This window comes from Anticarsia gemmatalis, chromosome 1 (assembly GCF_050436995.1).
Source record: "Anticarsia gemmatalis isolate Benzon Research Colony breed Stoneville strain chromosome 1, ilAntGemm2 primary, whole genome shotgun sequence".
NCBI classification, from domain to species: Eukaryota; Metazoa; Arthropoda; class Insecta; order Lepidoptera; family Erebidae; genus Anticarsia; species Anticarsia gemmatalis.
The window spans coordinates 4,773,617-4,790,003 of record NC_134745.1 but is presented as its reverse complement, the minus strand read 5'-3'; the positions used below and the strand labels follow the sequence as shown (position 1 = coordinate 4,790,003).

Sequence of the window (16,387 nt, the reverse complement as noted above, 5' to 3'; positions counted from 1 at the left end):
CCGTCATTTCCCTGCGCAGGAGTCGTCGATCGCAATGATTGCTCACGCGTTTCGCATCACTCACCCCCACCGGAGGGATAACTCGTTCACATACAATTTACATGCGTTATATTATGCAGTTGTTTTTTGTGTGACATAAAATCGATAATCTAATAGTCTTGCAACCGTAACATTCCACTAAATAAAACATGAGCAGATTATAGTGATAAAGATTTATCGTTCCTATTATTTTATTTGAGAAAACATTGTATGTTTGCTGTGAGCATATCATAAATTGTGTGATTAAATTGTTACTCTAACTATAAAGTAATAAAATCAAATATAAATTGTCCTATGCAAATTGTAAACAAGTACAGTTAGTACACCTTTCTTAATTAGAAGAAAAGCACCATGTGCACCAAATATAAAGAGATTTTGACAATAATAGCGCTATTTAATCGCTAAATAAAAACTATAATTATAATCGCATCGACTACTCAATGACACTCATCTATTCGTCAAATAAGAACGATTGGAACACAAAAAGTAAAGGCTCGTCCACACAGCCCGTACATTTGAAACACACATGTGCTGGGCGTGTCTCCATGCACCAGTGCACCCTCCCTATTGTTTATCCCACGATTAAAACCAATTCAAATACTAACTCTCACTTGAAAATTAAACTCTAGTGGTGCTAGACCCTTTTGTTTTAAACACAATACACGCACTTATGCCGTAGCTACGAAAACCATGGACTTACGTAATTACCATGGCAAGTATGCAGTGACGCGATTCAAGTAGTTGTTATTTTAATAGCTTTGTAATGAGTGGATAGTGTTTTGGACGGAGAACATTATCGATATTATTGTGCTTAAATCTCGATTAGAAGTAATTTTTAAATTACTTTTTCCCATTTACTGCAAAATTTGATTTCCCTTTTAAATTATTATTTACAGTACCAACTCTACATCAAATCATAATTTGAGTTACACGCTTGTAAGTTTATCTAACGACTCTGAATTCTATATAGAGAAATGTTAAAGTTCATATTATTAGTGGTTGACTCAGAACTGCTAAGCATGGATTAAAGTGGGGTGTTTGAGTTCGTTGCGAGCTCTTCAGGCTGCGCCGGCGCACCGACAGCTGACGCTGTTGCGACCAACGACGACTTTCAAACAATAATTATAGGACCTATTGTGCCCCCCCTTATTGCCCTGATTATTATCACCACTAAAAAGCTCTTTAAATGTTTTTAACCAAGTAGCTGTTTATATTTTTTTACTATTTATTGTATTATAAAGTCTTGATTATAATGTAGAAACGTAAAAAACAAATATGTTATTCATAAGTGGATTTTCTTTATGAAATTTAATCGATACCTGTAATGAAAAAAGTCCGATTATAAACATATCGTGCAGGCATTATTTACGCATACTTTATCGTCAATCAATAATTAATATCTCGAGGCTCGACGGGTGAGACGCTCCCGAATTTCGCCGAGAATGATGAGGAGATCGCGTTCGCGTAATCGAACTGGCAAAAAATAAAAAATGAAGCAAATACGAAATACTCCATTACTGGCCGCGGAACAGCCGGCTGTCGAGACGATTTCATGCAAATAAAATTGTGATGAAAATAAGACGTCATTGTCGATAACACTCTCATCAAGTCCAATCTATAGAATCTAGACAAGACGCTTTTTGTTCGACTCGCTTTCGTCTTATTTCTTATAGATTATTCTATCTAGACTCATTGTCCGAAAGATGACGAACGGCAAACATCGGCGTATCTCACATCATTATTGTTCAAGCTTTATAAAAGAGAACCGTTTGATTGCCTTATCTAGTTCAGATTTTTAATCAATCTGAATAAAGTCAGTCAAAATCGATCAACAAGAAGTATTTAGCGTTCCGTAAGATAGAACTGTAATTTTGTAAATAATAATGAAAGTCGTTTCCACGGATGTCGTATGCGGGTGCTCGCACATTGTGTATGCAAGGCGCGGCGGCCGCGGGCCACGTCAGCTATTTGCTCGTGTCCAGAGGGCTAAACCATTCAAGGCTAAGGCGCGGGGCCAGTTTTTGGCTGTTTTCGACTTGATCCGCCACTTGGACACTCGGTCGATCCAGCTTCACCCGCCATTCTTTCAACAATCCTTCATAAGGAGACAATAAGTTTTTTTACTTCTTTCTTTTTTAATTTCATCGAACACTACCGTGAATATCAGCTATATTACTTCTGAAATGCCTAATTCAAAAACATTAATTGCTGCCAATTGAACAACCAATAAACAATAATTCGAATAACAGCTTTTTAAAAAACAATAATTGGTTTCCATGCTACTTATCTACTACATACGCTAAATGTATAAATTACACTGCCTCATTGCATTAGCAATTGAGTGATTACCGAATTAATTCGCCACCCTTTGTGAGTAGGTATAATAAGTAGTAATCTTTAGTAGAATTTGCACAGATCCCTGGAGATGTGAGCTCTCCCGCCCATTATTAATTGCACTCCTCAGGTGCCGAGATTATCCTTATTAGGCCGCCGCAAACCCGGAGACAGACATGCATTGCCACACGTGTCTTCACAGCTTAACTTGATCATTTTAATTTACATCCAGAACAGCCGGTACAAGACAATGTTGTGATGAAAGTGTATAAAAAAGGTATTGGTTTTATTACAAATAGTTACAATCTCATTTGCGTCGTTAATCGTGCAACATGAGTAAATAATAGGTATCAATCCATTGTATCGAAACAACCGTATCATTTCAATTACCGTAAGCGAATAATCAAATGCAATACACCTTTCATTTTTGACGGATTAAGTAACTTAAGCTTGCAACGGTAGTACATACGAATTATGAAACTGAAATTAAAAAATGTTTGTGTTGTAGTGCGGGGCGCTGCAGGCCGCTTGGCCGACTGTAATTGCGCGAAGCAGCGCGCGCGCAGATTATCAGAAGCAAGTGCGTTCGATAACGCATGCGCACGAACGCGTGTTATTAAATTTATTCCTTTTTCGCCAGAATCTGCATAATGAGGGGGGCAAAAAAAGCACGTAATCGCTAGAGTGAGCGTCGCCTTCCCTTGGAGAAAGGCGGGCAGCGGCCACTCTTTGTCCGATGTGTTCAAGTATAATGAATATTAAGGAGCACCAAGCTCCCACATTGCTATTTTATTTTTGTATATTTATTATGGAAGCTCCAGACGATTAAAGATGATTATTTCTTGTCAAAGCGTGGCATCGTTTTTGAAGGAGGCCGGGTCGAGTATTAACACTGGCTACTTGCGCATTATTATTGATATCATGATCGCCTCCAGCGGAGAGGATCCTCTCACGTCCACATACTTACTACAGTGTCGGCGTCGGTGTCGGTTTGCACGCACCCCTAACATGACAGGGTCGCATTCATGACCATTTTTTGTAAATAAAACACAAACGTCCCATTAAACAGTATAAATACAAATAACCGGTCTAAAATAATTGTCACTGATTAAGATTTTCCTTAGAATGAAAAACTTGTCTGTGAGTGGGTGATATAAACGATTTGCTCACTCACCAACCATTAATTTAGATACGCACCGGTTTCTTTGAAAGTTATGTTATGCATAAGAGTACAAGACCACACAAAATTAAGTTCAACAACTAAACAAGAGCAAAAATGTGCTTTGGAAAAAAGCAAGTATACAATCGCATTAACAATTTGCTAATTCGCCCCTGTCGAGCCCAGGGCTACCGAAATTCCACGTTTATGGGCACGTACTCGACTCTTTATTCAGTTTCTTTTCATGAGAGAACGGTCGTTAGGTTCATAAGTATTCAAAATAAATTTAGGCCTTAAAAAACTGTAACAAGTAGTTTGAGGAAATGCGCCGCACAAAAACTGGCTTTGACATCTTTCGAGTCACGATTAAGATGGCAATGTCTTAATACGAAATTTCCCATGAAAGACACACACGGTAACTCATAATTCTCGAACGTCATTACTTGGAGCAATTTCTTAAAGATATGCCTATAATGATCTGATGTCCGTGAGAAGTTTACGTTGTAACAGGATCGAAGGCGCTGCAAAAAAGTACCGCGCGTGTCGTAGGCAGCGGTCCAGCAAGTAGCCAGTAATTTATGGTTAGTTTTTGGCTGCGCCTGCGCAATGCGGCCTCGCGGCTTTTCGCGGCTCCCCCTCGTCCCCTGACACCCCCGCGCCGCGCCAGCTTCACCCGGTCACAGACCTCGCGTCATTCCTTCAATCTCAACTACTTATCCGTCCGCGCCGATCCCTTATATTAATCATTTTTTTCTCTCAAAAACGAAGCATAATAAAGATCCTATCGAGGTAGCCCCCGGAGCTCGGCACGTCGCGCGCTCGCTTTCGAAACTTCAGAATTGACAAACAAATATCGCAACTGATACTTATTAAGGCATGTATTATTGACTATAAACTGGTTCATTGTGCTGCCAAAATTAATCTCGGAGCTTAGCTACGTCACAAAGGCGGCGTGCCGGCGCGTACGGTGGCTATTACAGACACCACATTATAATTACCTTTTTAAATAGTTTTTTCAGACGGTGTCGATATTAAAACGTCAATGTAAATAACTTGTTAGCCGCAATCTCATTTCTGAGCGATTGGATATTACAATAGTGTACGTGATTTGAGAAAGGTAACGGTGTCGCTGCTTTATCCGCGAGATGGAGCCTATTACCGGCGCGAGCGCAGCGCGTGCCGGCCGCCCGCCGAATAGCCCACCATACACTTAGATTATTTTATGAGCCAGCCAAAAAATATCCAATCAATCGCGCACAACGGTGAGCTGAGCTTCACTGGGTAATGTTCATTTCACGGAACTTATCGACAATGACCTTTCTCACGGTGTGACAGAAATGTGTGGAACATGGAGTTAGTAGATATTAATAACGTGTCAAAGTAACCTGTCAGCGCAGTGAGGAGTGGTAGATATGCTGTCGGTGTGTAATAGACTCCAAAAAGAGAACGGTGGCGCGTGGTACTGTAATTAGGTTTATATCCAAGCATTGTGTCGGCCCCAACGCAAATTGAACCACGGAATATTTCACCTGACACACCGTACGTGTCTAATTGCACGGATTATTTATCTACTAAAACCTCTCAGCAGTTTTTGTCGTGGAGTTGTGGCACGCGCCCACTTTCTATATAGCCGACTAGAGACGTAATTGTGCTTATACCCTTTTTTATTTCGATTTCGAAACGTCTAAGTCATCATCGGGAATCAGTAACGGTCTACGAAAATGTTTTGTTATCGTTTCTAGTATTAGATATACCTACACGTATCGTCAAACAACGAGACACTTCTTGTTAATTGTAAAAAGTAGATATAGCGGAAAATTAGGTTTATACGTGACGGACTACAGCCAATATACCGACATAACATGTCAGGCTTTTTCTTCTTACATACCTACACTTTCTTTTCTAAAATTAGTTTGGTTTTCTAGTGCCATTAGATGCACATTTACTGGGTGCCTGTGGTAAACATTATCGGGTTGGTACCAGTAAATTAATTACGTCCTTTTTTTACATTTAATCAACCGGTTAAAAAAGATTACTAGAATTCTAGTACCTACTTATAATAAGGTCATTTCGGTCGTAGTCTTTTTCAATAGGAATTCAGAATAATGGATGCGATCGTTTAATCGGAAACACTACGAAAAAGTATTTCCAGGACAAAATTATTTAACTGTTCAAATAATAATTGTACTCTTATAATATTACATTTTGTGATTGTTGTGTCGAACTAGTGCACCACAATACATTGACATATCTAGTCTGTTTAACCCGAACACACTTCATTCGATCCACTATCTATTCACCGCTTAACTTTACGAGCTTACTAAATCATTTTTTTCCTCCTAAGTAAAAAGGCATAACAATAGTAGGAGCGCGCGGTGAAATTCTTTGGTTTTTTAACGTATATTGCCTACAGCGATCGTCATTATGGTAATCACTTTCACCTATTGATTGTAACGTGCAATTGTGACTTTTTTGCGATATAATCGACTGTATGATCGGAATCGATTTTAAAAATCAATCATAGCACACTATTATCAAAGTTTGCCAGAACGGAGCCGTAACGTGCGATAACACAGCGCGAGGCAATGTAAGCTGGTTATCGTTCAAACAATAATCCTCGATAATGGATTAGCTCACTCTACGAATATTTATAAACATCACTATCGTTTTATTCGGTAAAAATCGGATCTGAGTTACATTTCATCGATTATTACTGACACGGTTTAATAACTGCGGACATTACGTAGCCATTACACGATAAAGTAACAGTTTTATTTTCTTTATATTCTATTTTTGATTTGTGGTTTTACTCAACCATGTTACGCGTTATCTATCACATAAATAATTACAATAGTTTCGTAATCTGATTGTATCGTACTTACCCCGTTCGAAGTGTAATACATCATTTTGGTTCAGTTAGAATCACTTTGCGGAAAATGAAATCAATAAAACAATTTTAATTGAAACATTACAATTAAAAAAATAACAGACACTCACGAAACATAAAAAAAAACAAAAGATAATCTATAAAAAGAACGTGTTTCTTTTTAAATTTAAACTGCAGTGCACGTGTTAATACCACAAAGGTTTAACACGAAATAGTTTGCAATGACCACAACGCAACAGATTTCAAATGACTAATAAATAGATCAAGATTCCATATTTAAAAATGTGGATACAGTTGGCGGGCTAATTTGTTTCACGTAAAACCGCAGTGAAACAGGTTGACCAATGCAACCAATGCGTTTCGTACTTAAATTGTTATTTAAGTAAACCAATAATCAGTTAAGATTGCAAGATAATGATAGAATATCGATAACAGACACACTATTACGGACATTCTATCCGTCGTTTGTCCAATGATGCAATTGTAAGGCAATTAGTTATAACGCAAATGCATTTTTTTATAAAGTAGATTATAAAATGCTTAGTGTTCCGACAAGCACGGATAACGGAGAATTTATTAGATTTGCATGTCATTACAATTGTAATCCTTATTATAAAGTAATAAATAACATTTACAGTTAAAAACTCGTTCGATGGTTCTTGTATGAAGTAAGCTAATATGAAGATAAATTGTATCTGAAAATAGGATTATCGGTTCAAGCGAAGCATAAATGTATTTATTACAAAAACTAGAGTCTTACTACTTGCAGTCATTTTATTTTCGTCCAAACAGTATTTATGTTCTATTTTAAAATGAGTGCTATATAAAAACCTCTTTTGAGAACCTTTTCCTCAATGAATCAAAGCCGGAGCTGTGCTTGTATTCATACGAATTTTATGTTATTTTCGTAGCAGATAAGAATAAGAGAGCGAATTTTCTGAGTTTGGTTCCTAGGCAACACCCAGAAATCAAACTTGTGAAAAGTTAATTTTTATCAAAAACGCTTTACTTAGAATTTAATTGCATCTAATCTTGTGTTATACTTAAATCAGAATTAATACACGATCATTGCGACCCAAAGCGAAATACAACGTCACACTTTTAAACGATAAAATAATTATAACATAACTGTAAAAAACAGTAATCTACAATCGCGTTAAAGAATTTGTTTTACATACAGATATCCTAGAGCACGTTTTATCGAAAACATATTTTCTCTCTTTCCGTCTTACATACAATGCTTTATGTAAGAAAAAGACAAAAACACATTTAATAGAACGTGCTTAAAGATTAATACGAATGAGGAAGTAAGTTTTAAATTCCAGATCGCTGTCAATGTGTGATCACGCGTACATTTTTTTAATTCAGGTTTCATTCATACAAAATTGTATCCGATCAAAAAACATGAAAGCCTTTAATAAAAGTAAAATCTATAGAATATTAAACTGCACAAGAACCTAATCTAGAGTAACGTTAATATTCTGAAAGTCAATTTTTTGTTAAATATCTGCTATGACAAACGAATACACGCAACAGTAATAACAAAAATATGAATTTGATATGTTAACGAAACTGCAACCCCATACTATGCACGGATTAAAAATAACTCCAGAATCAAGTAAGTATCTTGTTGCGATTATAACTGACCAGTTCTGTGTCCCCTCTATCAATCTTCTTATCTAAAAAAAATCACCCGAAAAATGCCTTAACCCGTCGAAATAAGCTTCGAAAGAAAAAACAATTTCGCATCAAACAAAACAATAATTGCACAAAACCGTTTATCATTTACAAAACGCTACTTTCTTTACTTCCATGCAAGCAAATATATTGAATTCTTAATTAGTAATGTTCACTTAGGTTTCAATTTCTTCATACCATAAAAACTAACGATAATTTGTCAAACAAGTATGGCTGATTAGAATACCAGTAATAGCTACGATTAGAAAAAGATTTGACGTTTGCTATTTATAATTACGGTAGGGATAATTAAACACAATTACTGGCCTTCGAGCCGGTACCTACGTTAGTACTAAGTTATCTTTCGTTAAAGTTATTAGTACAAGGATTTGTTTGTCTCTCCCATCGTTTGTAGTAAACTTTTAACCCATTAATATCCATCAAGATATCTCCAATAATATATTTCGTGATCCCTTGTTATTTAAAGAATAGTGTTTTACATGTATCTTTGCGTTTCGACTTACAAACGATAATTTTATAGCAAAATCAAAATCTAATCATCATTTTCATCCGTATAATAAAATAATCCCTAATTAGAAATATTCGTCGCGTTTATATACATTTCACATATTATCCCAGACGAATTCCGTTAAACTGTATATCAATGGGACCCTTCAAATGGGAACCATGCTTCTAGACGGATAATGTTACATCCGAAACGCGTATATCCATTCATTGGACTGTCACACAAATATATACCTTAACACAATGGGATAGAGTCCGCAAATTATGGAATAATGTTATATAAGTTGTTATTATCGACGAATTAAGAATATTAAAAAACAAATATGACGTTTACACGGCTTTGTCAATATTGCGTCAATATGATATAATCGAAGATCAATAAAAATTAAAAAAAGAAGGACGGACTTTATCATTTGCGACTTAAGTTAGTAATGTATCATAATTGATCGCGGTCATTACTGCATATTTTTCAAAAAATATATTTTGGTAGATTGGCATGTACCAAAAAATATTTTTTTAGTTCTATAGTTTACTCATCTTGTATTCATGCTGATTTTGTAAGACAGATATCGGCTTTCAAAAGAAATAATTAAAACCTTTATTGAATGCAGTCTATTTGAAATGCGTTTTACACAAAACGTATTTATGGAATTGAATCCGTAACCATTAATTACTAATACAATAAGTTTTACAATTAAGTTTCTGCCGCAACTAATCAATATCAAAAATCAGATCTATCTAAATTAATAAAACCAGTCAATTCAACGTAAAATAAATAATCAATTTCAAAAACCAATAAACGGCTCTACATTGATCATTTGTTTAGATTATTGCAAAATTTTTCAACAACTTATTTATTTAAGTTATCTATTTAAAATATAATAGGACTCGCAAGACGACCTTGCTGAAAATATCGATAGAGTACCTATTGTCACTGGTAGAGCTATATAAGTAGTGTATAGCGGCATTATTTTGAATGCAAATTGATATTGTTATCTAGATGAACTTGGTTTATTGTCTACGCGTCAATTAGACAAGGCAAAACCTTGCTCTACCAACCCTTTTAAAAGTCTTACGTGTTTTTTTTATCCGTGAAATCTTGCACATCAAACATCCTTTATTTATATCCAAAATGATAGGCATCAAAATGTTGTGCTCATTTGAAAAGCTTATTTTAATTTGTTTTAAAACTCTATAATATATTTTTTCTAATGAACTTTCCTCTGTTAAAACAATTCAAATATGTAACTTGTATGCAGGAACCAAAAAGGATTCTATAATACAATTTTGAACAGGTATTTATTAATCATCACCACATTGATTTTATTTAATTATTCCACAAGAAATAATAATCCATATGTTTTATTATAAGTATAGGTAGAGTTTTAGAAGTTCTTACCAATGCATACATAAAATGCAACTCGAATACGATAAAATATTGCGGATATCTCTTCCGCGTAAACCAAAAACAAACTTTTCAGCCTCTTAAATCACATAAATGTCATTAAAACGCATTTTTATAATGAGTTTTACCGTAATAAAAACAGGTCCGTCAAAAACTTGAACGTAGAGCTACTTAATTAAGTTTTTGAAGTTAAAACAATTTTTTTGAACGAATTAAAGGTTTCTGAAAAATAATATTATGTCACATGTAAAAAACTGACCTGGGCTATGTCAGCAGGTGCCTCCGACTTGACCGTGTTGGCCGCAGCCCACGCCTCAGCGAACGTCTCCATAGCACTCTGAAAGTCCATCTTGTCAATTCACGACGACATCAACATGCCGAAAATTCACACAACATGTGCACGGTGCGGGACAGACGAGCAATGAGGCAGACACGTGCGTGCGGGCCGGCCGGCGGCGCGATACTGCCGCTCGGGCCCCGCCCAGCGAACCGCCCGCGTCGAGAAAAACCGATACCACCCGAGCCTTCCCGTTTCAGCGCTTTTCTTTTTTAAGCCGCTATTTTAACGAGTTTCTTTTTTTTTCTACCCAAGCCCAGCCCACGGTGGTGGTTGGGCGTCCTCTGGATTATTTACACTTGTAATTCACAGATTGCTACGGTGTGACGGTTAATTTGTTGTGTCGAGGGGTGTTTGCCGCTATCGCGATTAGATTAGACGCTATTGAGAGCTACTTGTGTTCAGCGCACCAATTATTCTATTGTTTCATGTTCACGTATTTGATTTACATCAGTTTTGTTTGACAGGTATCACGAGCGCTTATTTTACAATGATACGTTTGAGAATCTATTGGTTAGTCTATATTTTTGCGGTAAAGTCCCAAACTGTAATTCAGTCTAATATAATAAGAGACTAAAATATTCGTAATAATGAAGTCATCAATAATAATGTAGTAATTTGAAAAGCTATCAGTGCGGTTAATTGCAGTATCCTTGTAAAATGGCGGTGTCTTGGCGGTAGGAAGCATTTTTATTCATTATATAAATCACGGCGGCTTTCCTCTTGCGGGATGTAGGAAAAAAATTGTCACGGCTTCGCGTAATTTTGTACGTGGCCATTATAACCTTCCGGCGACGTTAATTTTTCTTAATTTCAGATGCTTTCAAACGATGGTTACGGACTATTTCAAATTTTAATGTTAAATGGGGATGATCATTTCCCTCGTGTGAATTATGACTGAACATTTCGCAGGCGCTACCTGTATTACGGAATACTTTGTACTATGTAAATAATGATAAGTTGTACGGTAAGTAATAAAGATGCAGGTAATCCCAAACTCTACAAAGCAACAGCCGGCAAAAACAATGCTCGGATTACATTGTTTATGTTTTCAACTTTTCACTTGCCCATCGTAATTGTTTTGAAGATAATCTGAAGGTACATGATGGTATAAAAATAGAACCGTTAAGAGCTCAGACGAGAAGCGGCGAGGTAGTCTCTTTACGGACTCTACCGATGTAGAGTCGTTTGAGGATGTTTGTATCGACCGCCATTCTTTGTCAGCGGATAAAACAATAAGCTTCCAAGCTTTATAATAGAAATTGAAACGCATTATTTGTAATTATAGCGGTTAGTTTGTTTGTTAAGCTTTACGGGTAAGGATTTAAATTACCCTTGAAAAGCCCAATGTTTTCTAACATGTGATTATGGTGGATTATTAACTTGTTTTCTAACATTTTAAGTACTGTTAATCTTAAGAACCCGAATCCGCGCTGCATTTGTATCAAGGAAAATTGTATTTTGTTGCGGTCTAGTGTTTTAACGAATAAAAATAGAAATGAAAATTCCGAAAAAAGTGATAATAAAATACACGTGGCTCTAAGTATCCCAGTTATTTTTAAAGTGAGAGAACAAATCTGGCATCTCGGTTAACCAGACGAGTAACATTTTAACTGTTGACTCATTCAAAAATAGTTCCCAAATTGTCAAAGCACACATAGAGTTGTATAAACAATGACAATAACCTGTAGTCAATCAGCACCTGAGCTCGACTCTTTTATCTTTTTAGCGACTACCAGTTTCCAGTTAAGACTCTACATATACCAAATTTGTTTTGCCACTACCAGACTAAAATTTACGCGATATTGAACCTTATAGACTAAGTAATAATGATGATTGGTATGTTTTAAGGAGGGTAGATATAAAATGTTGGTGATAGAGCACCACAGTCGGATTTGGAACGTTATTTCACGACGTGATTTGTCTTTTACTATATTCTGTGCATTTAATATCATAATGTTACAATATGATTTTTAAGCGGTGAACAGGATATCCTGTCTTACTTAAGTTACTTATATGGAAGTAGATATTGAATTGAAGTAAATTAAGAGCATGATGGTTTAAACATATTAGTCGGATTATAGTGATTTTTTTAAAGATAATGTGTTTACTATCCCTTTAATTCGGTTGACCTACTTACATACAAGGCTAGTCGGCCTCTGAGGACCTCATTTATTAAGTATTTCGAATTAAAACATAAATATTATAGAGATAATATTTTAAATACACGATTTTCCTGTTCAGAATAAAATGTTCCCACGATTTTTTATTTTATCTTATACCAATACAGACTGGTATAGTCATGTATCTTATGTGCAAATTAAACATAATATATAATGAATTATTATTGCTGAAATAAATTATAATAAACGTTTTATTTTAAATAAATAGTAACAACAGATATTATATGTTCTCTAGATAAATTTGACAAGATAGTATCATAACACAAGCTTTATAAAATACTCCTGTCACCTTCTGAAGGTTTTTAACTGTACGTTATATAATCATGATTCAGATCATTTAGCAAATACATAAAAAATATTACACGACCATTATCAATTTACTCGAGTCATTGTATCAACGCACTTTAAAACATCACAGTAAAAAAGAGTTTAATTTAAAGTAAACTAACTTTTTAAATGTAGATTCGTCAGTTTATGACTTAATTATTATAAACTAATATTATTTGGATTGCTACTTGTTCAGGCACAGGTTACACTTAATCGTGGTCGCAATTAGTCGTGAGTCTGAAATGTAGAGTGATCCTTACAGCGTAGAATTTAAAACTTGAATGTTTGGTAAAAGTAGAGTCGACTCTTTCTACTTTTGTCCGCACATGCTTCATGTAATCAAAGCTCTATGCTTGCAATACTTATGTTGTAATTAGTAAGGATGATTTTGTGATTAAGCTAGGCAGAATAATATCTGTACGCAAAGACTGTGTTCGATATGATTTGATGATTATGGTTCGAATTGACTTGATTTGATAATATGAATACATCAAAGGTTGTTTAGAGTAATTTAAAATTTAATAACATTTTGAAATGGAACTATTTATACAAAAACATTGTTAAAATTAGGCTAGAGCAATTATTTTTAAATAAGTTCTCTTGTAATTAATAAGTACTTAACTAATGCACCATTGGCTATAAAAGTACCTACATGATAATAATCTAAGCCTTTCATCTTCAACTAAACAAATATACCAACCGCACTGACGGAACACCCAAGGATATTTCATCAAGTAATCTAATTTGTTTCATCTCTTATTTACTGATAAAATTACTATTTAAACAATAATTAGGCCTCATAGTATTTGCTTATCATCTTGTTTTTGAATAAGTATATTTGATACGGTAGCTGATCACTACATGAATAAATACATATACATGCTTACATTATGTATATCTGTATAAGCTACTACTAGAAAACATAGAAAAACAAACAGTCGAATTGATAACCTTATTTTTGTAGTCAGTTGAAAACAAGAGATGTAAGAAAGTTAAGTCTTCATCTACTGTACTCCTCTCTTACGTACCTGAAATGAAAATAAGATCGTAGGTTCACATTCAAATACATAGCGTGTTTAAAAACCTCTTTTCTAATTGTACTTGATCGTAGTAATGACAACTTATCATAAGAACTAAAAATAATTTATTTAAATTCTAATTGTAATTGTCAGTATAGCAAAATACTTCAAATACTTGCCTGAATTACTGCTACAGATTGAAAGCCTTCTCATAAAAATAACATCATTTCTATACTATAACTAGACTATTAAACACGATTGTGTCCTTAAACTAAGGCCAATTTTTTTAAATCGAACTGTTATAAGTACCTATACCGTGACTGAAATATTAACACGTCTATTTCTTCTGAACCTTCCGTAAAGTAAAGCAGACTTAAAATGTTCTGCTCTCTTAACTAGATTAATCTAGATCTTACTCTACTCGTGATAATGATTGTAGAATAAGCTTCTTCTCTGTCTACTTTCTTTAAGGCTTTAAATTCCTTATCCTCCAACATTTACGAAAATGAGGAAATACCCACTTTTCAATACACTACAGAAAGGAATAGCTCTAGCACACTACTTCCCACACGAATAAATCTGGAGCGCGTAGTACATATAGCGACCGCAAAAACAAAATCATGTTTGACAAACATCTAGTAATCAGAGAGGCCGCTTTACGTGCTATGTATACTTAATACATACACACTACACACTCCCGTCGGTACCTAATGAACTATCTGTCTAATTCCTCTAATAATCATGATCAGAATACCAAACACATTGTTACATAAATGTATGTATACTGTACACTAGTCTATACATCGTAGAGTGGAATGTTCGTAAGCTTTCACAACGACTGTGTATACAAACTCTTCACGGGGAACCTCTAATGGCTGAATATGTATCCTTAATGTAAGGTAAATGCATTTTATTATCTTACTGCTTTTACCTTTTATGTGATCTTTGAGCTTTTTACAAGAAATTTGTTGAGACCTGTATGCATATGACGTATCTCAGTTGACAAGTAGTATGGTCACTGTTCAGTACAATGCTGCTTTAACGTAACGTATTAATCACTATAATCTAAGAGAGAAAGCAATGTACAGCGTAGTGTCTTTCAAATAGTTGTCAACTAAAATACGTGACAGTCCGGCTGTATGCGTATTATGTATCTCAGTTGACAACTAGTGTACATCAAATTGATGGTTACTATTCAGTACATTGCTGCTTTGACGTAACGTGTCAATCACTTTAATCTAAGGGAGAAAACAATGTACATCGTAGTGGCTTCCGAGTAGTTATCAAGTTACGGAAAAAGATCTTGATCATAACTTACCTTGTTATAATTGACTGTATAATAATATTTTTTGTCAGTCATAATACAGTTATCTTGAAACAAACATAATTATCATCACAATTAAATACTTAAAAGATTGCTGCTTTAAATATTATCACAAAATAGTATTTATGATGTACTCAGATCTTAGTAGCCATTTATATCAGTATGTATCTCTATTTTAAAGCCCAAAAAATAGTACGGTTTCCTAACTGTTCATCAACGTTTATACAATCACTACGTAACAAGTTATAATAGCCTAAAATACCAAATGAGAGTCGTATATCTAAAGCATTTGAGAGAATTGGCTTATTTATAAGATCACGTCACCGCGGCCACAGCCGCTCTGTTAATTAAACATAGTGTTACGTCACAGAGCAGTGTGACACGGCAACGCAACGCAATTTATTTACACTGTGGCCTCTCAATCTTTACCGTTGTTTTATATAGGTATGTTGGGATACACTCGCTCGCTTGTGTTTTGATAATAACGAGCTTTTCCTTAATTTTTGGTTACGGTATTTTAATCATTCAAACTGTGATTTTAAGGATTTAAATCAAAGGGTATAGAGGTACTTTTGCGTCGGTAAATGTTGCAATTTTATATAAGAAATTAAGTAAAAAATATATAAGCGAAAGCGGAGAATAATCCTACTATCTCCCTCCCTCCATCCCCCCTCAACCCCTGAAGCGGTTTCAGCCGCTTAGGTAAACTTTCACCACATATCCTAATCCGCCTATATCCGAGATACCAATAGCGTTCGCTAGGCGTTGACATTCGCTAAAACCTCCTCCAATACGGGTGTGTCCGGGTTAGGTTTATCCGTTATCCGTGAGATTAGGCGCTCGGTGCGAAGCGGGGCGGGGTCGCGCCACGCCCACCGGTCGATGCGGCGCCCACTCCGCCACGCTCGGCTCATTGTTCCGTTATCTATCCGAGACGCAGCACGCTCATCGTCACAGATAAGCGCCGGTAACCGGCGGTGCCTCGTCACTACTACTACCTGCCTGGCTGCGCATCTCACGCTGTGACGTCACCACGTCACCAACTTAGTTGTTACACCACACTATCTATTATGCCATGTTCTCAGTTCTCAGCCGGTACACGTGTACGGTATTGTTGCTCTTGTGCTGTTAGAAATAGCGCTTGTTATTGCATACGCGTCAGCACAAACCA

General features: G+C 35.6%; 1 protein-coding gene across 2 annotated transcripts in view; it reads right to left on the bottom strand.

Annotated features, from left to right (window-relative positions):
• Nucleotides 1-10,574, bottom strand: part of dve (SATB1_N and homeodomain domain-containing protein dve) — a 69,244-nt gene extending 58,670 nt beyond the window's left edge. Inside the window, exon 1 of one of the 2 annotated variants that reach the window (XM_076113984.1) lies at nucleotides 10,286-10,574. In XM_076113984.1, coding sequence (XP_075970099.1) covers nucleotides 10,286-10,375 — 90 coding nt within the window. In that variant the 5' untranslated portion in view covers nucleotides 10,376-10,574. The remainder of the gene's footprint in view (nucleotides 1-10,285) is intronic. The other variant, XM_076113980.1, reaches the window with a different exon arrangement.
• Nucleotides 10,575-16,387: the final 5,813 nt, after the last annotated feature.